Source organism: Spermophilus citellus (assembly GCF_964194105.1).
Source record: "Spermophilus citellus genome assembly, chromosome: 18".
In the NCBI taxonomy this organism is placed as follows: domain Eukaryota; kingdom Metazoa; phylum Chordata; class Mammalia; order Rodentia; family Sciuridae; genus Spermophilus; species Spermophilus citellus.
Genome location: NC_138200.1, coordinates 2274660 through 2294761, shown reverse-complemented (window position 1 = coordinate 2294761; position 20102 = coordinate 2274660). Strand labels below are relative to the sequence as shown.

Below are 20102 nucleotides of genomic sequence, written 5' to 3'. Positions count from 1 at the left end.
GTCTGGGTATCCTTAGCCAGAAACTTGGTTTTTAGGGGTCTGACACCACCCACCAGGACCAAGGCCTTTTCTGGCTTCTGAGTTTCAACACTCAACACTCTGGAGGTTTCTCTGGGTCCCTGGACAGCCCGTTCTCCTCATGGGAACCCCACATGGTTAAGATCTGCCTGAAGTCCTGGTCCCCAGACCTCTGGAACAGCCCTCCTCCAGGCCTCCAACTTTAGGAGCTTGGGAAAGGGGTCCACCCATGCCCACCTCCTCTTAAGTTCCAGCTGGCCTACTCTACTCAGCATTGTCACCACCATGTGCAATGCACTCCTTGTCTGTCTGTCTTGGTGGGGGCACCCTGGTTGGGGAGGTCCAGTCTCTCACTGTGGGATATGATCTCCAGGTGCTCAGGCCCTTTCTCTTTCCCCTGGGACCAGTGATGTGAGGTCTGCAGTCCCAGTTCATGTGTCTCTGTCTCCCCAGAGGACCACTGCCGGGTGAAGCCTGGGCCCCGGAGGGTTGAGGGGGACAGCAGGGCTGGTGGTGAGGCCTCAGACCCTGAATCAGCAGCCTCCTCACTCAGCGGGGTGTCTGAAGAAGGCAGTGCGGGCGAGAGGAAGAGGCGGAACCAGAAGGGAAATGCAGGCCGGAGACGCTTCGGGAAGCCCAAGGCTCGGGAGAGACAGCGGGGTGAGCAGGATGCAGGTGTCCTAGAGGTCTGGGCCCCAGACTTTCGCTGTGACTTCCGCAGAGCCCCGACCTAGCTAGTCTCTCCGTGTGTAAAAAGACCAGACCTGAGTGCATCCCGCAGCCTTCTCCCCAACTTCATGACTTTGGTGTCTTCCTCAGAAAGAGGAGGGCCTTCCTCATAGGGTGCTCAAAAGCGGATTCACTTAAGTGGGAGGAGTGTGGGCGGGCCTGGGAACGCGTGGCTGACAGCCCTCTCCGCTTCTGTCTCTGGCCTGCCCTCTCCAACTTCCCCCTGGCCCAACCTTCTCCCGTGCGCTCCCTTCCTCCTGCTTTCTGTGCTCCCTGTCTTTCTCCATTGCCCTCACCTGCTCTGCCTTCTTGATCTTCTCTTCCCCGCCTCCATTTCCTTTCCTGTGTGTCTCTCACCCCTTCCCATGTCTGCCTTCCTGTTTCCTATTCCGCTTTCCCTATATTTCTCTCTGTCCCTGTCCGTTTGTCTGCCCTCCTTGGCTTCGCAGTGAAGGACGCTGATGGGGTTCTCTGCCGCTATAAGAAGATCCTGGGTACCTTCCAGAAGCTAAAGAGCATGTCGCGGGCCTTCGAGCACCACCGCGTGGACCGTAACACAGTGGCGCTGACCACGCCCATCGCAGAGCTGCTCATCGTGGCCCCGGAGAAGCTGGCCGAGGTGGGCGAGTTCGACCCGTCCAAGGAGCGCCTGCTTGAGTACTCGCGCCGCTGCTTCCTGGCACTGGACGACGAGACGCTCAAGAAGGTTCAGGCCCTCAAGAAGAGCAAGCTGTTGCTGCCCATTACTTACCGCTTCAAGCGGTGATGCCCGGCTCGCGCGGCCCTCCCGCCGCCCCGCCCCGCCCCACCCCACCCCACCCCACCCCACCCGCGGCGGCCCGCTCCCCCAGGGCTGCCACCCTACTCCACGGAGTCAGAGTTATTCAGAGAATTTAAATTAAAGAAACGTAAAAAATTTGGAATAAACTGGGCCCAGCTCTTCTTAGGAGGGGGGCGACCGTTGCCACGGAGACGGGGACGGCCAGGCGGAGCCGGGAGGTTGGGGAGGACAGGGTGTAATTAGCCCCGGAGACGTAGGAGTGGAGGGCAGGAGCTGTTGCTCAAGAAACTCGAAGGATCAGGCTCCAGAAAATAGGCGTAACACGGACCCCTGGGCTACCTGGGCAGAGGTGCGGCGGCAGCGGCCACCTGGGGGACCGGGATGTGTGGGTTTATACTACTGCCAGTCCGCCAGGGGGCAGCATGCGAATTGGTCCTTCCCCCGGAAGTGGCATTTCCACTGTCTCCCGCGCTTCCGCGGAGAGGTGCTCACGCGCTAGCTAAGGCACCGAGGAGAGGGATGTCTAGCTTAACGGTCGGGAATTCAGCACTTTTATTCTGGGAGTGGGAGGGTAAAAACCTCACGCATGCGCACTGTTGACCTTGGAACCCGTCTCGCTTTCGGAGCAGCCAGAAACCTCGCCTCAGACGGATTTCTACGCAGGCGCAGACGCCTGTGTCGCCCCCACCGCCTCTGCCACCGTGCGCAGGCGCAGAAAGGCGCGCTGGCAACCTCCGCAGCGGCCGCGCGCTCCTTTCACCTGGCTGGCTGCTTTTGTCTCGCGCTCCTACTCAAAGCCCCCCAGAGGTTGAGCTTTCTTTTCTTCTGCTCTCCCCACAGGGAGAGCCAGGTGCCGAGAGCCGGGACCCCGCCCCCTTTTCTGCAATCCCTTCCCAGACCCTACTCGTCTCCGTCCTCCTTCCCCTTTTCGATTCTCCACGCCGGAAGGAGCCGAAGAGACGACGGAAAAAGCCGAAGGTGTTTCCCGAGAGTGAGACCTTCCCGAAGCGGTCGGAAGGAGCCGAAGTTCTCCGGAAGGGGAGGAGCGAGCGAGTAGAACCTCCGGAAAGAGCCGAAGCTTGAAATCGGGTTTAATCTTTGTAGGGCCCCGTGGGCGAGCGCCGGAAACCTTCGGAAAGGGCCGAAGTCTGGGACGGTTAGGATTGTCGGAAGTGACCGACGGCTTGGACAGAGTCGGCGAAAAAGATCGGGGTGAATCTTCGGACAAAGCCAAAGACTGAGACGGTTTGAATTGTTGGAAGAAGACGAATTCTTAGAGGGGACTGGGCGCTGAGGAAACCGAGACCCACGGAAACCTCCGAATGTTGAGACCCTAATCTCCGAAAAGTTACCGAAACCTAGGAAGCGGGAGAACTGTCGCTTCGGGTGTTTTCGGAAGTGGCCGAAGCCGCTGCCAGCCTATCCTTTGATCTGCAGTCCGGAAATAGCCGACGCATTTCGGAGCCAGGCTCGGTGGAGAGGGGCAGCTTGCGGGGGGGTGGGCGGGGCGAGGGGCGGAGCCGGGGCGGGGCGGGGCGCTGGGGGCTTGATTAGGTAGGCGACGAAGCGCCGGCGGCGCCGGAAGTAGCCGAAGCCAGCGGCGGAAGTAGCCGAAGCGGCCAGAGCGGGCGGGCGGCAAGGCGAGGCGAGAGCTGCACAGGGCCCTACGCGGCCGCCTCAGCATGTCGGACTTCGACGAGTTCGAGCGGCAGCTCAACGAGAATAAACAAGGTGAGGGCGCCGGGGTCGCAGGGCGGTGGCGGGACCGTCTCAGGCTTCGCTCCTTGACCCCCGCCATTTTCCCCTCGCGGCCCCCTCCTCAGGGCCGCGCCGTGGTCCCCCCCCCCCGCTTTCGGCGCGCGCCTCGTTCACGTGACCTCCGTGTTCCGTCGCGCGCGGCAAGGGAAGGGGCGGCGGGCGCGGCTTGTGGCGCATGCGCGCCGCGTCGTCCTGATCCCACGTGGTCCTGGCGGAGGTTGCGCGGGGGACGCGGTGCCAGCGCGCCAAGGTCTTAGACGCAAAGGTTCGCTTTTTCCCTTTGGGTAGGAGACGATTTTAAATCCTGTAATCCCATCTTTTCACCCTCTGCTTTGGACTTCCGCTTCCGGCCAGGCTCTCGGCCGTGACTCCACGCCCCCTTTGTTTCCAAAATGGCGGTGGCGGGGACTCGGGGGGGCCCCCTTCCCTCCTTCACGTGGACGGCCCCCTCTGCAGGCCGCGGCCTTTCTCGTGCCGGTCCCTTCCCGGCTTCTTGGGAACTCCGTGTCAGGGCGCCGTGCCCGGGGCGCTGGGGCCTCGGAAAACGTGTGGGACACCTGTTTTCTCGCGGAAGCGGGAAGCGTCTGCCCTCTTTGTGCCTCGCACGTGCACCCCGCGCGTCCGGGGCCTTTCTGCGGGCCCGACGTTCACGATCTGTGGAGCGTTTGTGTCCCTTATCCTCAGTCGAGACACCCCCCGCCTGTCCGAGCCCAAACCCGGACGCCTACCCTCAGGCTTGTAAATGATCTCTGGACGGACGAGAGAACCGAGGCCCTGGGCAGCGCGACGAGGCGCTGCCCCTGCGGGCGCTCGTGGGGAAGTGCCAGGCCGGTGCCGGGCCCCTCACAGAGGCTGGCAGCACCGAGCTCGGGCCACGCTGGCGCAGCTCGAGTTAGGGACTCCAAGAAGTCCCAGAGCCCTTGGATAGTCCTCAGGTTTCTCATGTGTCCAGGTTTGGTGTGAGTGAAGGGACCGTGGCGTAGGGGAGGTTGGCGACTTCAGGCCTGAGCTGTGTTCCTAGCTGGAGTTTGGAGGACTGAATGTGACTCAGTTCTCCGTGGAACCCAAGCTGGAGTTGAAGCGGGAGTGAAAACAGTGCCCGAAGAGGTGCCTAGGGAGTGCCCTGTCTACTCTGGTCCTGTCTAGGTGGTGTACTGCTTATGAGTCCGAATACCTTCTTCGTTGTTTGGTATCTATGTGATTTGAATACTTTTGCTCTTTGGGTTTTTTCTTTTTTTAATCTATACACTGACATCACTATTTTGCCGTTGAGATTTGAGAGGGTTCATAAGAATGATGTTGGTAGTTGGAATTAGACTCTGAGAGCTTACCACGTGTCAGGCAATTTGCATGGTTTATCTAACTGAATCCTTGTAACAGCCTTGCGAGGATAAAATAATTACTTCTTTTATAGTGGAAAGGAGACTGAAGCTCAAAAGCTTCAAAACTTTCCAGGGTTCCAGGTGGTCAGGAGCTAAGTTTAAATGGGGTAATGTGTAAAGTGCACTGCATGTGGCTGGTCATATGTTAAGCGCTTAATAAGTGGTGTTTATCATTGTGAAGTCTACATTCTTAGAAAGGAAGTAGAAAGGCATGTCTTCACATAGACATGGTATCAGGGTTAGGGAGGGGCTGGAAATACGCTTTCCAAATATTCTGCCAAATCCTTGTAACACTGGGGTAGTGTTATACTTGACTTTAACTTAAGAGAAAACAAAGTGTCTGAAGTTCTTTAGGTTGTTGGTTGGGGGTGTAGTTCAGTGGCAGGGTTAATTCTCAGTACTATAAACACTGTGTTGCACGGTTTTATGCAGAGCTGTTTCATTCTCTTGGACTGCCAAGTGGAGCTGCTTTAGAGGGTGCTGGAGGCTGTTGAAAATGGACTACATCCGTTCTCCTGGGGTGTCCCTGCTGGTGCAGGAACTCCAGGGCCTGAGACCTAGGCACTTCTGGGTTGGTGGACCTGCTCCCACAAGGTCCCACAGCCTCCTACAGCACAGCATTTTGAGCAAACGAAGAAGCTTCCTTTCTGTTCTTAGCTGTCCAGCATCAGTGTGGGGGAGTTCTTGCCCTAGGGAAGGCTCTGTGCACGTGTTACCCTGCCGGTGCTTCTTTACTTTGTGGGTTATCCTCCTAACATCTTTGAGCTTCAGGGCCCTTCAGCTACCTAGGTGTACAGGGAATTTGTCTGTTTCTGAACTTCAGCAGCAAGTGCTCTTGGGCCTCACAGGACTGTACCTTGTGCTGGGTATTGTGCCTTTGTGTTTGCCCTAATACTCAACAGGGGTGGTCTGTCCCCAACTCTCTCCTCTCCCGATTCCAATCTTAAATTTAGTTTTGGCCTCTGAAGAGAAAATTCTGAGAGGACTGGTGCCTGGCGCTCATTAAGGAATATGGTCTGGTGCAAGTTTCATCATTTCCTAGCTGTTAATTCTTGAACAAGTCATGATGTCCCTGGGCCTCAGTTTCCTTATTTGTTATGTGAAATCTCCACCAGTGTGTTTTCAAAGCAGTAATGTGGAGTTAGAGTGAGTAAAACTATGTAGTGTGGATTCTGATTGTAAGAAGCATCTCAGTGTTACCAAAAGGGAATCTTTCTGGGTGCCCTTTTTCTCCTGAGCGTTGGTGGTTCTGGAATTGAGAAGAATTTACAAGGAGTTTGTGTTTAATCACATTGGAAAGACGTGTTAGGTGAAAGACACCTAAGATGGGCAGGTTGTAAGGCCCAGAAGTCTAACCTGACAGGCTCTTCTCATTGCCTTTCCCTCTTGCTGCCCCCAGAACACAGCACTCACAAGGCATAGGTGTGAACTAGGAGTTTGTTGATGTGTTCATCTTTTGTTGTGCTTGAGGGGTTGTTGTGCAGATATCAACGGTGCCTGTGAATTAAGGGAAGAGTATGTGGTGGTGCTCCTGCTCCACCTTGAAGGGCCCTCTTCCTCCTTCAGAAGGTGAAGGATCTGCCAGGAGCAGAGCTTTCTGTGATATTGCTGGCAAGGTTGTGCTGAGTTTTAGCCACCACCTCAGAGGCAGATGAAGCTGAGAAAGCAGATTGAGTCCTGGCAGGGACACAGGTCTCACTCTAGACCTTCCTTTGTGGCTATGAGGGTGTGAGGCAGGGAGGGTTGGGTGGTTTGGGCTTCCAGTCTGGAATAGGTGGCTTTTCTCCACCTGCTGGGGCTTCTTTCCTCTTCAGTGTGCACATTCAGAAAGAGGCCCCTCCCCTGGGGGAGGGTGCTCCTGCATTATTCACCTGGTTGGGAAGGGATGGAGTTGAGTTTCCTTCCTTCCTGGGGTTAGCCTATCCTGCCTGGCATCTGGCCCCTGGGCCTGATGGTGGGGCTGTGGGTGCCAGTTGGTTGCGGAGGTCTTTCCTGAGGGATTGCTGGGTTCCTTCAGGAAATCATCATTGGGTCTCTTGATTCCCCAGCCTCTAGCCCTGCCCCTCTCAGGGACGACCCTGGGGTCAGGCCCCTCAGCCCTCGAGGGGGACCAGGAGCCAGCCTCCTCTGTCTTCTCTGGCTCCTCAGCTCCTCTTGAGCATCCTCAGGTATCTTACACCCCGGGGGCATTTTCAGGCCCTGTCCCCCCTGGTCCCCTCAGAGTCCTTGGGGACTTGTGTGTGGACCCAGGAGGCCTGCTATCTCCCTTCCCTTTGGGGGTGGCCTCCCTGGGGCTTGGGACTTAGCACCAGCGTGCAGGGTGGGCTGGGCTTGCATCCTTCCTCTGCTTATCCCATCCCATTGTTTTCACCTCTGTCCAGAACGGGACAAGGAGAACCGTCATCGGAAGCGCAGCCACAGCCGCTCTCGGAGCCGGGACCGCAAACGCAGGAGCCGGAGCCGGGACCGACGCAACCGGGACCAGCGCAGTGCCTCTCGGGACCGGCGACGACGAAGGTATTGGGGCTCAGGAACCCCTGGCTGGGCCTGCTTGGGAGTGGGGGTGTTTGCAGCCCCAGGCTGTGATCTGATCAGGGGTGTGTCTGGGTCATTTTGTTATGCCTTGGGGGAGTTGTCTGCTGCTTGGTTTGTTTTGAATTCAGTTTTCTCCTCACTTCTCAGGTTTATTTCTGTGTTCTGTGTTGGGAATATTGATGGATTGTTGGGTGCAGTGGTTTGTTTGTCTGGAGACGGGGATCCCCGTTTCTGAAAGGCTGCTCTCTGTCCCTGATGCTGACGGACTAAATTGTTCTTTCCTATTCTTCCTTTTCTTTTGGGGACTGTCTTCAAAAGGGTTGGCCTCTGTTTCTTTGTCTCCCAGGAATAAGGGTGTTCTTGGAGTGGGACAGTACTCACAGCCTGGGCTTAATTTCAAGCTCAGGGCTGTCGGTTTTATTTGAAGGGCTCTTCTCTCAGGTGTCCTCTCTGTTCTTTGCCTCTATTAGATGAGAGAGAGTGGGTATGTGAAGGTTCTTCTGCTTTCCCATCTCAGTATCTTCATAGTGTGGTTTTTCTTGGCCCCTTTCTCCCCTTACTTCCTCTTTCCTGGGAGTGGGAGTGTCTTGGGGAAGGTGGACTGGCAGGGCCGAGGGGGGCCTGCTTTCGCTTCACCTCGGCCCTGCCCCAGCCCTGGGGCTTAGTGCTCTTGGGGGGTGTGGCACATGGGGAAGACGAGGGTCCCCAGTCACCCCTCCCCATACCTTTCCTTCCCACCCCCAGCAAACCTTTGACCAGAGGCGCTAAAGAGGAGCACGGTGGATTGATGTGAGCTTCTCTTCCTGCCCCTTCCACCCTGAAGTCCACTCCCTTCACCTTCCTCATGTCCTGTGCACCCTGCCTGGCCTGTGTCCACCCTGGCCCAAGCACTGGGGAAGAGTCTGCCTGCCTTGAAACCAGCGCCCCTCCCCAGTCCCGGGCCCTGCCCTGACCTGGATCCTCTCCCTCCTGGAGAGAGCTGAGCCTTTGTGGTGGGGAATTGAGGGGGAGCCTGGGAGGGGTTCCTGGGTGGGGCCTTCAGGCCCTCTCTTGGTCAGACTGAGGTTGCCCTGCCCCGCTCTCCCTTCCCCTCCCTCAGTCGTTCCCCCCGCCATGAGAAGAAGAAGAAGGTTCGTAAATACTGGGACGTGCCACCACCTGGCTTTGAGCACATCACCCCAATGCAGTACAAGGCCATGCAAGGTAGGACCCCTGGGTGGTCTGCTCTGGAGGGTGAAGCATGGAGGTGAGGGGCAATTGTCTCCATTTGTCTTTCTGTGTGTGTTTTGGGGGGTTGAGTTAAACCAGATGAAGGGTCACATCCCTGGGCTTCTGGCTTCTGCTGGAGGAGGAGATGATCTGAGGTACCTGTAGCGGAGTTGGGTTGAGGCTTCCACCCCGATGCTGTTAGGAAACATAGCTTCTAAGGAGCATCCATTATTGGGTTTTGGGGTCTGGTAATGGAAACCACCCTGGGGCTGGGGGAGTTTAAGAGTGCTGGGTGGTCCCAGAGCTCAGGTTGGAGGTTGCCTTAATGTAATTTTACTTTGTTTCCACCCCTCTCTTGAAGCTGCGGGTCAGATTCCAGCTACTGCCCTTCTCCCCACCATGACCCCTGATGGTCTGGCTGTGACCCCAACGCCAGTGCCTGTGGTTGGGAGCCAGATGACCAGACAAGCCCGGCGCCTCTACGTGGGCAACATCCCTTTTGGCATCACTGAGGTACTGCCCTCCCCTGCCCCATCCTCTCCCCTGTTCCCCCACCCTGTTCCTCCCCTCCCCTCCATTCCCTCCCCACACCCTGCACGGGTCAGACTCTGTTCCTGCAAGACCCCCCGGCCCCCTCCCAGACGGACCGATGGAGTTGAGCCAGCCAGGGGCCGGGCTGGGGGTGGCCCCTCCCTCCCTCCCTCTTCCCCTCTCCCCTCTCCCTTCCCCCCAACCTCCTTCAGCAACCCAGGGATCACGTGCACACACGATGAACCTATATATCATACCTCGTACCTCGGAGAGAGACAGAGAGGGAGACTCGGACACACACACTCGGACACACACTCAGACGCACGCCCCCTGCAGTTTTTTCTGACACATTCTCCTTTCTGCCATCTATCCCATCCTTTCCCCCACATCCCTCCCATGGTCGCTGTTCTTTTATTTTTGATTGCCCTGACCTCCCCCCACCTTCCCCACCGCTCCTCTCCCCTGCCCCTCTCCCCCACCCCTTCCCGTGGCACCCCCTGAGAATCCCGAGATCAAAGAGTTGTTTCCATTTCTCTTTAAAGTGAAATATTGTGGGGCTGAGATCCCTCGTAGCAACAAAAAGTTTGCTACCATCGTCGAAGGCAAGTAAGGTCCATTCTGACTTTCTCAACCTGCACTTTGCTACATTTGATAAACCAGCCCCCGGACTCCAGGGCCAGGTCCCTCCACATCACTCTTTTCTCCTCCCCTCCCGCCCCCCTCCCACCCTGCACTCCGCCTCCCTGCTCTGTGCTGGTCTCTCTCCTTCCTGCTTGCCGCTCTCTGGCTGTCCCTGTCGTCTCGTCTGCACTGCGTTCCTCCTTGTCTTCTTCTTGCCTTTGGTTTGTTTTCTCTTCCTTTCCTTGTTGTTGTCATTTTTTTTCTTGAATGATTTTCCTTTTTCTTGATTTGTTTGGGGGGGCCCCCTGGGGCTCTCCCCCTGCACCTGTCCCGACTGCCCTGTTTCCATCTCTTGTCCTTCACTGCCTTTTGCTACTTCTTTTTCTTTATTTTCTCATTTTTCTCCTGCTTTTGTTCCTACTATTGACCTCTACACCCCACCCATATTCCACCATTCCCTCCCTTCCCCTTCTCCCTTCCCTTGTCCCTCTCCCCTTACCCCAAACCCCTCTGTGTCTCCCTCTCTCACCCTTCCCCTCCTCTCTCCACCTCCCTCCCCGCCCCTCCCTGTCTCCTATTCCCTCTGCAGGAGGCCATGATGGATTTCTTCAACGCCCAGATGCGCTTGGGGGGGCTAACCCAGGCCCCTGGCAACCCGGTCTTGGCTGTGCAGATTAACCAAGACAAGAATTTTGCCTTTTTGGAGGTGAGCTGGGCAAGTGATGGGGTGGGAGGGGAATGTGTGGTCCCTTGGCATGTTGTACTTCCCTGTGCTGCCCATTACCACTGGCCCTCTGCTGTCTCTTCTGGTTGCCAGAGTGAGCTAAAAAACCCTGGCAAATCCCATCCTCCTTCCTGCCTGACCTTGTTCTCTATGTGGCCTGGGAGGCCTGCAGACCTCTTCCAGACCAGTTTGATGCCATACTTTGCTCTGGCCATACTGACCTTTTCCAGGACCTACCAGGCCCCCACCAGGGCCTGGGCTGAGGTTGTTCATCCTGCCTGGCTAACCGTGTTTCTAACCACTTTTCTTAGTCATTGTTTCTCAACCTGTCTGGTAGAGGACCTTGGTTTTTAAATTTTAATTTTGGGTGGGCCAGTGTTCTTACAAAAACCAGGCATTGCAGCAACACCAGGTTGCTGGGAAAGCTTCTGGGTGCTGCCTCTGACTCTCCACATTGGCCTCGCTGCAGTTCATTTTGAACTCCACAGTTTCAGGTTTTAGCTTAAGTGCTACTTAACAGCCTGCAGTGCCTTTACTTCCTTATGTATTTAACATCCCCACTCTGTTCTCTCAACACTCTGTTCCCCTTCACTCACATCAGACTTGCAGCTGTGTGTTTGCCTCTGCATCTGTGTTGGGTGTTGGTGACTGCACTTGGGGGGGAGAGCCTCTAGGACCAGGGATGTTCTGTTGTCCAGCACAGGGCCGGCACAGTGGTGTCTGCTCATATGAGTGAAAAGAAAGAAAATCATAGCCTGTCACAGAGCCTGGGGGGCTGAGGCCTGGTCTAGTCCTTGACCCCTGCCCCTTACCACCCCCTTCTCTTCCCTTCAGTTCCGCTCAGTGGATGAGACTACCCAGGCCATGGCCTTTGATGGCATCATCTTCCAGGGACAGTCACTGAAGATCCGTAGGCCTCATGACTACCAGCCACTGCCCGGCATGTCGGAGAATCCGTCTGTCTATGTGCCTGGTGAGTGAGGAGCCCAGTTTTTGTGCCCACCCTTCCCGTCGCTGAGTAGCTAGAGCTACTCAGGAAGTAGTGTGCTGCTTTGGATGTGCAGTATGGCAAGTGTGGTCTCTGGGTCCCAGATTGTGAGCTGTGAGCTCCTTGCAGACACACAGCTTGTAAGTGGCAGGTCAGGGCTAAACCAGAGGTGCTCTGGGAAGCATAGGGCTTATAATCTGTTCCTTGACTTGTCTCTGCCCCAGGGTCTCTTGACTGTAGGGTCTCAAGTGCTCGTGTGCGCCACTGTGGTGCACATCAGAAGACCTCAGTAAAGCTCCTCATGTGGGGTCCGACACCTCAGTATTCACTCATTTACTGTTTTCTGCTCTCTGCTTTGAATCTGTGCTGTGGATTTTTTACCTTGTTGTGCTTGGTCTCACTTCTGATGGGTAGTTAAAGACAACTTGGGCTTGGCAAATATTTGTGTGTGGGACCTAAGTGATCAGGTGCCTGTGTTCCATTGCACCCTAACATCCGTGATTGTTGAGGTAGGCACACTGAAGTTTTTTAGAAAGCATATGGGCTTTGGAGGTAGAGGCCTTGGGCCACTCTCATCCTGTATTGACAGTAGGTATCAATGAGGATTGAAGCTTGTTTGAGGCCCATTGGGGTATGAAAGCACTCTGATCCTGGGAGGGGCCAGTGCTGCTGGAGCCCAGTGAGTGAGGTGCCTGTCTCAGGCATGTTGGAATGTTGAGAATGTAGGGTTCTGCTGGCTGATCCTCAACTGTAGAAACAGCTCTACCTAAGCACACCACCTGGTGACTGTGTGTGGGTACTTCTCCCAGACTGCTACAGAGCATCTCCCTTGGGCCTCCACCAGTGAAATCAGTGTGCTTAAGTTCATTTCTACTTATATAAATAGCCCGCCAACTGCTGGTGCTTGCTGTGTGCCAGGTACTGGCACAATTGCACTGTCCAGCTCTTCTTGAAACCTTCACAACAGTCCGGTATGGTGTCACCAGTTTAGACTTGAGGGACACATCTGGTCACTCCCTGTTTCTATAGATGAAGATTTATGGGCACAGAGTCTTGTTGCGCATTGCTTATGTGCTGGTAGTAGCCAAGCTGAATAATTGTTGCACAGGCTGAATGGACTACAAAATCAAAAATACCTTTTGCATGGCTATTTACTCTGAAAGTTTGCTGACTCCTCCTATATTAGATGTGACTCTCATTTTACATAGGACAGAAGTGAGGCAGGGGGTGATTGATAATCTGCCAAATGTCCTGAAACCAGTGTCTTGGGCTACTACTTACCCTCTGTGTCTCCCTCTCTCAGCTTGACCCTGGGATCCATGAACAGCCATTCTATGCACTGCTTCCTACATACTTGTTACTCTTCTTCTGAAAGCAGAGGTGTGCAGGGGGACAGTTGCTTTTGATTATGCTTCCTTTGTGGCAGGCTTTTCCAGAAGTGGCCATTACTATATAAACTGGGGAGATCACTCGTTAGTTTGTCTGGGATGTGCACCTTGGGGGCCTGTTTGTCCAGTTCTTACCTGTGGTTGTACTGATGAGTTAGAAAATGTGATTCTGCCTGTAGGCTAAGTATTTTCCAGTGTAGCTTTCCTTCTGATACAGCTTGTATTTTGATCTCCCCTTTTAGTGCTGCAGAGAAGGACATTACTCTATAAAGACACTAAAGAAGAGAAAGTATTTGATAAAATGAACAGATCTCTTGATTAGACAGGTTGGAAACTGGAAGACAACTTTCTCACCTTGATGAAGGGGTATTTGATATCACCTGAAGGGGTGCTGTGCAAGATGGTCCAGCCCAGGCGAAGCTTCCCACAATGGGCCCCAGCTCACCCAGGGTTAAGCTCACCTTTGGCAGTAGCATCAATTGTGCTTGTCTGTGTGGACTGGTGTCCTCCCGTTCTGTAGTTGAAGATGCTGGGCCCTTGGCAACTACCGCTGGACCCCAGGGAGCCCAGCTCTCCTGTCCTCACTGCTGTCTCCCTGAGGTGCAGCATAGTCGTTAAGCTTGGATTTGGAGCCTGGGGACACATGACCCTCTTTGTTGATCACCTGCCAAACTCTCCTGGGCAGGGGAGAGGAGCGGTGGGGAAGGTGGGGGGAGGTCAGGGCAATCGAAAATAAAAGAACAACGACCATGGGAGGGATGTGGGGTAAAGGATGGGATAGATGGCAGAAAGGAGAACATATCAGAAAAAACTGCAGGGGGCTGCGTCTGAGTGTCTGTGGCCAAAAAATGGCCTGTGGACAGACCTGGAGGCCACCCTTTGCCTGCCTTTGTGGCTTTGCCCCATACTCAGTTTACTCATTTTTGTATTGTAGCCGGGGCTTTTGCACACATTGAACTAAGATTGAAAGAGATTGGGCCATGCCTGGTTTGTGGCCAGCATTTAAATGTGTTGTTGCTTCCAGGATGTTTCTGCTTGTCATAGTGACATCCAAGCTGGGTTCCCTGTGGTCTCCCTCAATCTGCTGGGGCCCAGCTCTAGGGGACAGAGCCAGCTGGGTTGGTGCCTACAATTCTGTGGGTGCTGGAGGGGCAGGGAGAGAAAGAAAGAGTACATTAGCCCAGAGGGTAGGTGGGGCCCAGGGGCTCAAGTTATGGGGCCTTTCTCCATTTTCTGCCTTTCCTGATGTTCCCTAAGATCAGGATGGAGGTGGGATGGGCCACTAGTAGTTGGTGTGGGGGGACTGCTAAGGAATGGGAGGCTATGTGGCCAGGCTTTGAACTGGGCGGTCAGGGTAGATGGCTGCTGGAGCCTTACAGCTCTTGTCTGACTGGGTAGTTCCAAGAATGGAGTGATAAAATTGGCCAAGTGTGTTGGAAGCCATATTGAAACATCGGTCAGACACTTGTCTGAGTCCAGAGTTCAGGGCAGAGTCGAGGGCAGGACCGAGGGCTGTCGAATTCACTTAGCTCGTGTGACCGTGGGCTGTGACATTTCAGTCCTAATGGACCCTGAATATAGCACCCCATCTTGAGTCAGCAGTTTCCACTGAGGTTGGAATAGCTGACACAGATTACTTGAGCAGCCTGAGAGCAGGCTACCTCTGTGGTGTCACAGATGAACTGGGGCCCAGAGACAACCCACTCTTCTGAGGATAGGTCCCTGAAAACAAAGGATTGAATGATGTAATGGGGAAGATGTTCCTGGGCAGTTGTCAGTTGGGACCTGAGGAGTGAAGGAGGGGTTTGGTGTGTGTCCCAGCAGTATGTCCAGTGTTAAGGTGACTTTTCGGTGTCACACAGCAGCATGTGTGTGCCAACATGTGGGTCTAGGTGCCAGGAGGCTGTGGGGGGGGGGGGGGATGCTGCTAGCTTGAGGTTCCTCTGAGACTGGACCAGTTTGGGAGACACCTGTGTTCTCACATGGGGAGTGCTGTGCTTCCTTGCTGTGTCCTTCTCAGGCTGGGGTGGAGATGAGAGTGATACTTCCACCTTTATCAGGGTGAAGCCTCTGAAGGGCTCATCTTGTCATCTGGGAGATGACCTCCTACTGCAATTGAAATCCTTTTCTCTCCTTAGGAGTTGTGTCCACTGTGGTCCCTGACTCTGCCCACAAGCTATTCATTGGGGGCTTACCTAACTACCTGAATGATGACCAGGTAAACCCCTTGCTCCCTTCCCTCTCCTCTTCCCCCTTCCTGGCCTGACTTGAGCCCTGATGGATTCTTGACCTGCTCCAGGTCAAAGAGCTACTGACATCGTTTGGGCCTCTTAAGGCCTTCAACCTGGTCAAGGACAGTGCCACCGGGCTCTCCAAGGGCTATGCCTTCTGTGAGTACGTGGACATCAACGTCACGGATCAGGTGAGCCCTGGCAGCTGTTTTGCTTCTTCTGTCTTTCCCAGCCCTGCTCAGTTTCCAAGCTGAGGTCTCTCCTCAGGGCATAGGGTGGGAGCTTAGGGCCCTGAATGGGACTCTCCGCCTTTCCTTTGATTTTGGTTCCTTCCAAACTCAACCCCCTTTGCTTTCCCTTCTGCCCACCAATGCCCCGGTTTGTGGGGAGGTGCTGGGCTCCTGGGCCCTGACCCACATATCTCCTGCACCTTCCCACCCCTCACCTTCTGACTGCAGGCCATTGCTGGGCTGAATGGGATGCAGCTGGGGGATAAAAAGCTGCTTGTCCAAAGGGCAAGCGTAGGAGCCAAGAACGCCACGCTGGTGAGCCCCCCGGCACGTCATCTTCATTGGCTAGAGGGACCCTGGGGGTGGGAGGGGCTGGTAGGGGACAGGTTCTCTTTAGCTCTGCCCAGCTTTAGCGGAAGGGGATTTGGGGGATCATCAGAAGCAGTATTGGGGAGTAAGGCATATATGTGTTCAGGCGGAGGAGTGTCCTTCCTCTGAGTTGGTTTCTGAAGGGCATGGCCTTGAGTGGAGGGAGGCTGGTCTGAATCCCCTGTGACACCTCGCCTACCCCTCCTCCCACAGAGCACCATCAATCAGACACCAGTGACGCTGCAGGTGCCGGGCCTGATGAGCTCACAGGTACAGATGGGCGGCCACCCTACTGAGGTCCTGTGCCTCATGAACATGGTGCTGCCAGAGGAGCTGCTGGATGATGAGGAGTACGAGGAGATTGTGGAGGATGTGCGGGATGAGTGCAGCAAGTACGGGCTTGTCAAGTCCATCGAGATCCCCCGGCCTGTGGATGGCGTGGAGGTGCCTGGCTGCGGAAAGGTCAGAGCATCCTGGCTCAGCTTATGCCCTCCCTCCCCTGCACCCTTACTGAGTGTCCCTCTGGACCTGGCCAGGGGAGATGCTGGTGACCCAGAGGATCAGGGCCCTCTGATGGAGATGAGCTGTTGGGGCCGAGAACTTGGGCTCTGTGGAAGCACCTTTGGTCTGGAGCCTGGCTCTATATCTCCCTCGTCGGGTGCCATGTTTTGCCTTGTCTGTGAGATGGAGAGAAAGGCTGTGAGGGTATTCCAGCTCCCGATTATGCTGTGCCTCTGGTGTGCCAGATGCTCTGGGACTAGGGCACTCTCATGGGAGGGGACAGAGCACAGAGGTGACATGCCACACAACCAGGTCCAGGTCCCTGCAGTCTGACCTAAGAGCCCAGAGTCATATCACCCCTGCTCTGTGCCCCAGGTCACTGTACTCACTGATGTATTCAGTATGTCAGTGGAATTCTTATGCCAAATTCTCGTCTAAGCAGAACAACTCCTGCCCTCAAGTACCTGAAGTCCTGGGCACTGTTGTCAGGGAATGTATGCCATGTTGGGTGGGAAATGGGGTGTCCCAGATGCCCTTTGTAGAAGGGGTCATTGAGATCGAGAGGTGGCATTAAGAAGACAACAGTGAGGTTTAGTACCCTCACAGTAGGTAGAATGCACAGCAAGCAGAGAGACGACTGGACATGTTTGGGGACAGTGAGGAGGCCAGTGTAGCCAAGGAGAGCAGTGGGAGATGAGCTCAAAGAGCAGGTGGCCAGGTGGATCCTGGTAGACCCTAGGGTGTGGTTTTGAGTGAAAAGGGAAGGTAGCTGCTGGGAGCCTGGCAGGTAGAGATGACTATTATAATGGGTACTAAGCAGGCATCTGCCCTGCCCTGCAGGATAGAAGTGTGGCGGAATCCTTGGGATTCACTGAGGTTCATTGAGGTGGCAGTGAGCAAGAACTACAATTGTCAGGAGTCTGGCTCTACAGCACTGTCAGGGAGGACTCATGAAATTGTGGAAGAAGCTTGGGATTTTCCTGGGCGTGGTGGGTTTTTAAGCAGAGAGGCAATGTTCATGTTTTTGGTGATGTCTACTGAAGTTTGGAAAGTGAAGTAGAGAGGATCCAACAAGAGTAGGGTGATGGAGGAAGAGTTTCCTGCAGTAATCTTTGTGAAAGATATTGCCTGTTCTGGTGTAGTCACGTACTATGCAGTGACTTCCTTCTGTGACAAGACTGCATAAAGAGCCATGGTTCTGTTAAGATTCTATTGCCGTGATATTATTTGCTGATAGGGTAGCCAACACAGTTTGCCACAGTAGTGAAATGGTCCATGACCCATTTGGTGCAACCTGTATAGTCTTAAGTAGCCTATGACCGACTAGTTGCAGGGGGTGGAGGGAAGCTGATGGGTTTGAGTTAAATTTTTTGTGTAGGGGGGTACTGGGTAGAGCTCAGGGGCACTTAAACACTGAGCCACATCACCAGCCCTTTTTTTGTATTTTATATAGAGACAGGGTCTGAGTTGCTTAGGGCCTCAGCCTACAGAGCTGCTGGGATTAACAGGCTGAGCCATTACACCTGCAAATTGATGGGTTTGAAAGAGAGTTAAGCCTTTAAATTTCCAGTCCTTGGTGATTGGTTTGGGTATGTTGGGACAGGGAAGGAGGAGGTCCAGGAGATGCTAGGAGTGGCAGGTGAGAAGGAAGGTTGATGAGCTGGTATGTAAGGTTCAGCAGCCAGTGTTGGGACAGCTAGCCTTGAGGTTTCTGACACCCCAGTAGAGATGGGTAGGAAGCAGTTAGCTGGACAGATGTGTATTCCAATTGAGGGCTCATGGAAACTGGGACTAGGTGAGGAGGGCCAGCGGCAGCCTCTCCCCTCTCCAGGAATCCTTGGTAAGCCAGTTGGTCAATTTGGTTCAGTCTGGCACTGCAGTGGAAGCCTGGCTTAAAAAAGGGCTGAGTAAATATCTGTGGGAAGAATAAAGAGACCCTGGCCTTTAGGATCAGTTGACCAGTTTTTATTTACTGTTTCTGTTCTTAAACTTCATGATACTAACTTCATATTATGGATCTTTTCTTTTGGTACATAGGGGATCAGTAGAGGTGTATTATTTATATGGTAGTATATACAGTACATGTAGTATCATATTGTCCCATCACCTGTCTTCAGGTTTCCAGTTTTTGCCATTTTCTTTTTTTCTTTTTTTTTTTTAAAGAGAGAGTGAAAGAGGAGAGAGAGAGAGAGAATTTTTTTTTAATATTTATTATTTTTTAGTTCTCGGCGGACACAACATCTTTGTTGATATGTGGTGCTGAGGATTGAACCTGGGCCGCACGCATGCCAGGCGAGCGCGCTACCGCTTGGGCCACATCCCCAGCCCCAGTTTTTGCCATTTTCTTCATTCAGTTTATCCCTCCTGCCCCAGTTTTGTTTGAATATTTCAAACATAGTTTAGATGTCTTTTGCCTGAGATAATAATAACTTTTTCTCAGCTAATATCGGGCTAGTTAGCTCTGCTTTGGGTGTTTTGTGCATCCTAGGCGCTTAGCTACATCCCCAGCCTGTACCTACTAGATGGCCAGTAGTGCTACTTCCCTTTTTGTGACAACTCCTAACATCTGAAGATTGCTCAGTATGTCCAGGGGACATGTCTCCCCCTAATTGAGAACCGATGCTCTAACCAAATAACCTTAAAATTTTTTTTTTTTTTTTTTTTTTTTTTTTTTTTTTTTTAGTTTGGTGTGGTACATGCTTATAATCCTAGCTACTTGTGAGGCTGAGGCAGTAGAATCACAAATTTGAGTCCAGCCTGGGTAGCTCAGTCGTAGGTAGATCTGGGTTCAGGCTCCAGTACGGGGTGGGGGTGGGATTAACAAAATCATAATATACTCATTACAATAACAAAGTAAACATTAATTTCTTGATATCTACCTATGTTCAAATTTATTACTGTCTAAAAAATGTTTTTTGAATTAAGGATTCAATCAAGATTCCCTCTTACCAAGTTTCTCATCAGTTTTATCTCCATATCTCACTCCCACTTTTGAAGTCAAGCTGTTTTATGTATTGAAGAAATAGGGTCATTGGTTGTATAGAATTTAGGCTCTTTATATGCTCCATTTCCTCTAAACTGGTTGTTGAAACACAATTAGAAGTTTGAGTAAATTCAAGTTTTTATCATCCTGGATTTGAATTCTAACTTGTGGCTTCCCTTACTTCATCCCTTATCTGGGGAAAAAAGCATGGCCCTTGGTGGCTCTGGATGCTCTCCACAAGGTGGCTGGTGCAGAGTAGACAGAGTTAGTGACTTCTCTGGGCATTTGCTTACCTTCCCAGCTCCCCTGCGTGATTCAGGTGACTCTCAGGCATGCCTCTGTTCTTTCCATGCCTGTGAAGTATCTGATCTGTGTTCCCTTGTTTTATGAAACTGCACATATAGGTGTAATTTTTCAGAAAGCTGTGAAGAGGCCCTTTTTCTTTCCCTTCTGCCTGTATCAATCATGGGCTTGGATGGATGTTGGTAGGTTACTGGGAGGCCAGCCTTGTTCACAGACCTGCCTCTTGTTCCCCACAGATCTTTGTGGAGTTCACCTCTGTGTTTGACTGCCAGAAAGCCATGCAGGGCCTGACGGGTCGCAAATTCGCCAACAGAGTGGTTGTCACAAAATATTGTGACCCCGACTCTTACCACCGCCGGGACTTCTGGTAGAGGTGGCCTGGGGAGGGTGGGGGCAGGGCTGGCTGGAGGCTTCTCTCCCCGCCTGTCCCCCCCTTTCCCCCCTCTGAAGATGATGGGCAGAGGAGTGACAGCCGAATGACAGCCTGTGACAGCCTGACAGCCGGCAGCAACTGGAATGGCAGCAATTAAGGGTGGGGGGTGGGGGGGTGGGAGGTTAGGGCAGGGAAGGGACTGGGGAAGTACACACAGGCCCACACAGACACGCACCCACACAGACACAGAGGGAAGGGGTTGGGATGGGGACGGGCGCACAGCAGGGCGGGTAGGACCCCCACGGCCCCTCCCAATAGTCTTTCCTCCCTTATACCCCTTTTCTCCTCCCCTTCCCCATGGTAGGAACATAGCGTGTTTATATTTTATGGCCAAACTATTTTGAATTTTGTTGTCCGGCCCTTGGTGCCCTGCCCTCTTCCCTTTGCA

General features: G+C 53.6%; 2 protein-coding genes across 9 annotated transcripts in view; both read left to right on the top strand.

Moving 5' to 3' along the window:
* The window catches only part of CCDC106 (coiled-coil domain containing 106), a 51087-nt gene extending 49478 nt beyond the window's left edge, over positions 1-1609 (top strand). For 4 of the 5 annotated variants that reach the window (XM_081274751.1, XM_081274748.1, XM_081274747.1 and 1 more), the window contains 2 exons: positions 472-678; positions 1197-1609. In XM_081274751.1, the coding sequence (XP_081130877.1) occupies positions 472-678; positions 1197-1513 (524 nt within the window). In that variant the 3' untranslated portion in view covers positions 1514-1609. The remainder of the gene's footprint in view (positions 1-471; positions 679-1196) is intronic. The other variant, XM_081274749.1, reaches the window with a different exon arrangement.
* A 541-nt stretch (positions 1610-2150) lies between these two features.
* U2AF2 (U2 small nuclear RNA auxiliary factor 2) lies at positions 2151-19995 on the top strand. 4 transcript variants are annotated; one of them, XM_081275414.1, is made up of 13 exons: positions 2151-3259; positions 6717-6836; positions 7050-7185; positions 7948-7992; positions 8303-8406; positions 8774-8925; positions 10154-10270; positions 11123-11261; positions 14803-14882; positions 14964-15086; positions 15354-15452; positions 15708-15956; positions 19518-19995. In XM_081275414.1, the coding sequence occupies exons 5-13, from the start codon at positions 8385-8387 to the stop codon at positions 19650-19652; spliced, it is 1116 nt and encodes a 371-aa protein (XP_081131540.1). In that variant the 5' UTR covers positions 2151-3259; positions 6717-6836; positions 7050-7185; positions 7948-7992; positions 8303-8384; the 3' UTR covers positions 19653-19995. The 4 variants fall into 4 exon arrangements, with proteins under 4 accessions (XP_081131540.1, XP_081131538.1, XP_081131539.1 ...); XM_081275412.1 differs by lacking the exon at positions 6717-6836 and having other exon boundaries at positions 2253-3259; XM_081275413.1 differs by lacking the exon at positions 6717-6836 and having other exon boundaries at positions 2255-3259; positions 15354-15440.
* Positions 19996-20102: the final 107 nt, after the last annotated feature.

Bases quoted from the DNA above. Each gene is read 5' to 3' on its own strand.
- U2AF2 (XM_081275412.1), top strand. From the start codon at position 3,211: ATGTCGGACTTCGACGAGTTCGAGCGGCAGCTCAACGAGAATAAACAA. The intron at 7,993-8,302 runs GTGAGCTTCTCT...CCCCTCCCTCAG, and splicing joins GAGGAGCACGGTGGATTGAT to TCGTTCCCCCCGCCATGAGA. The intron at 11,262-14,802 runs GTGAGTGAGGAG...TTCTCTCCTTAG, and splicing joins TCCGTCTGTCTATGTGCCTG to GAGTTGTGTCCACTGTGGTC.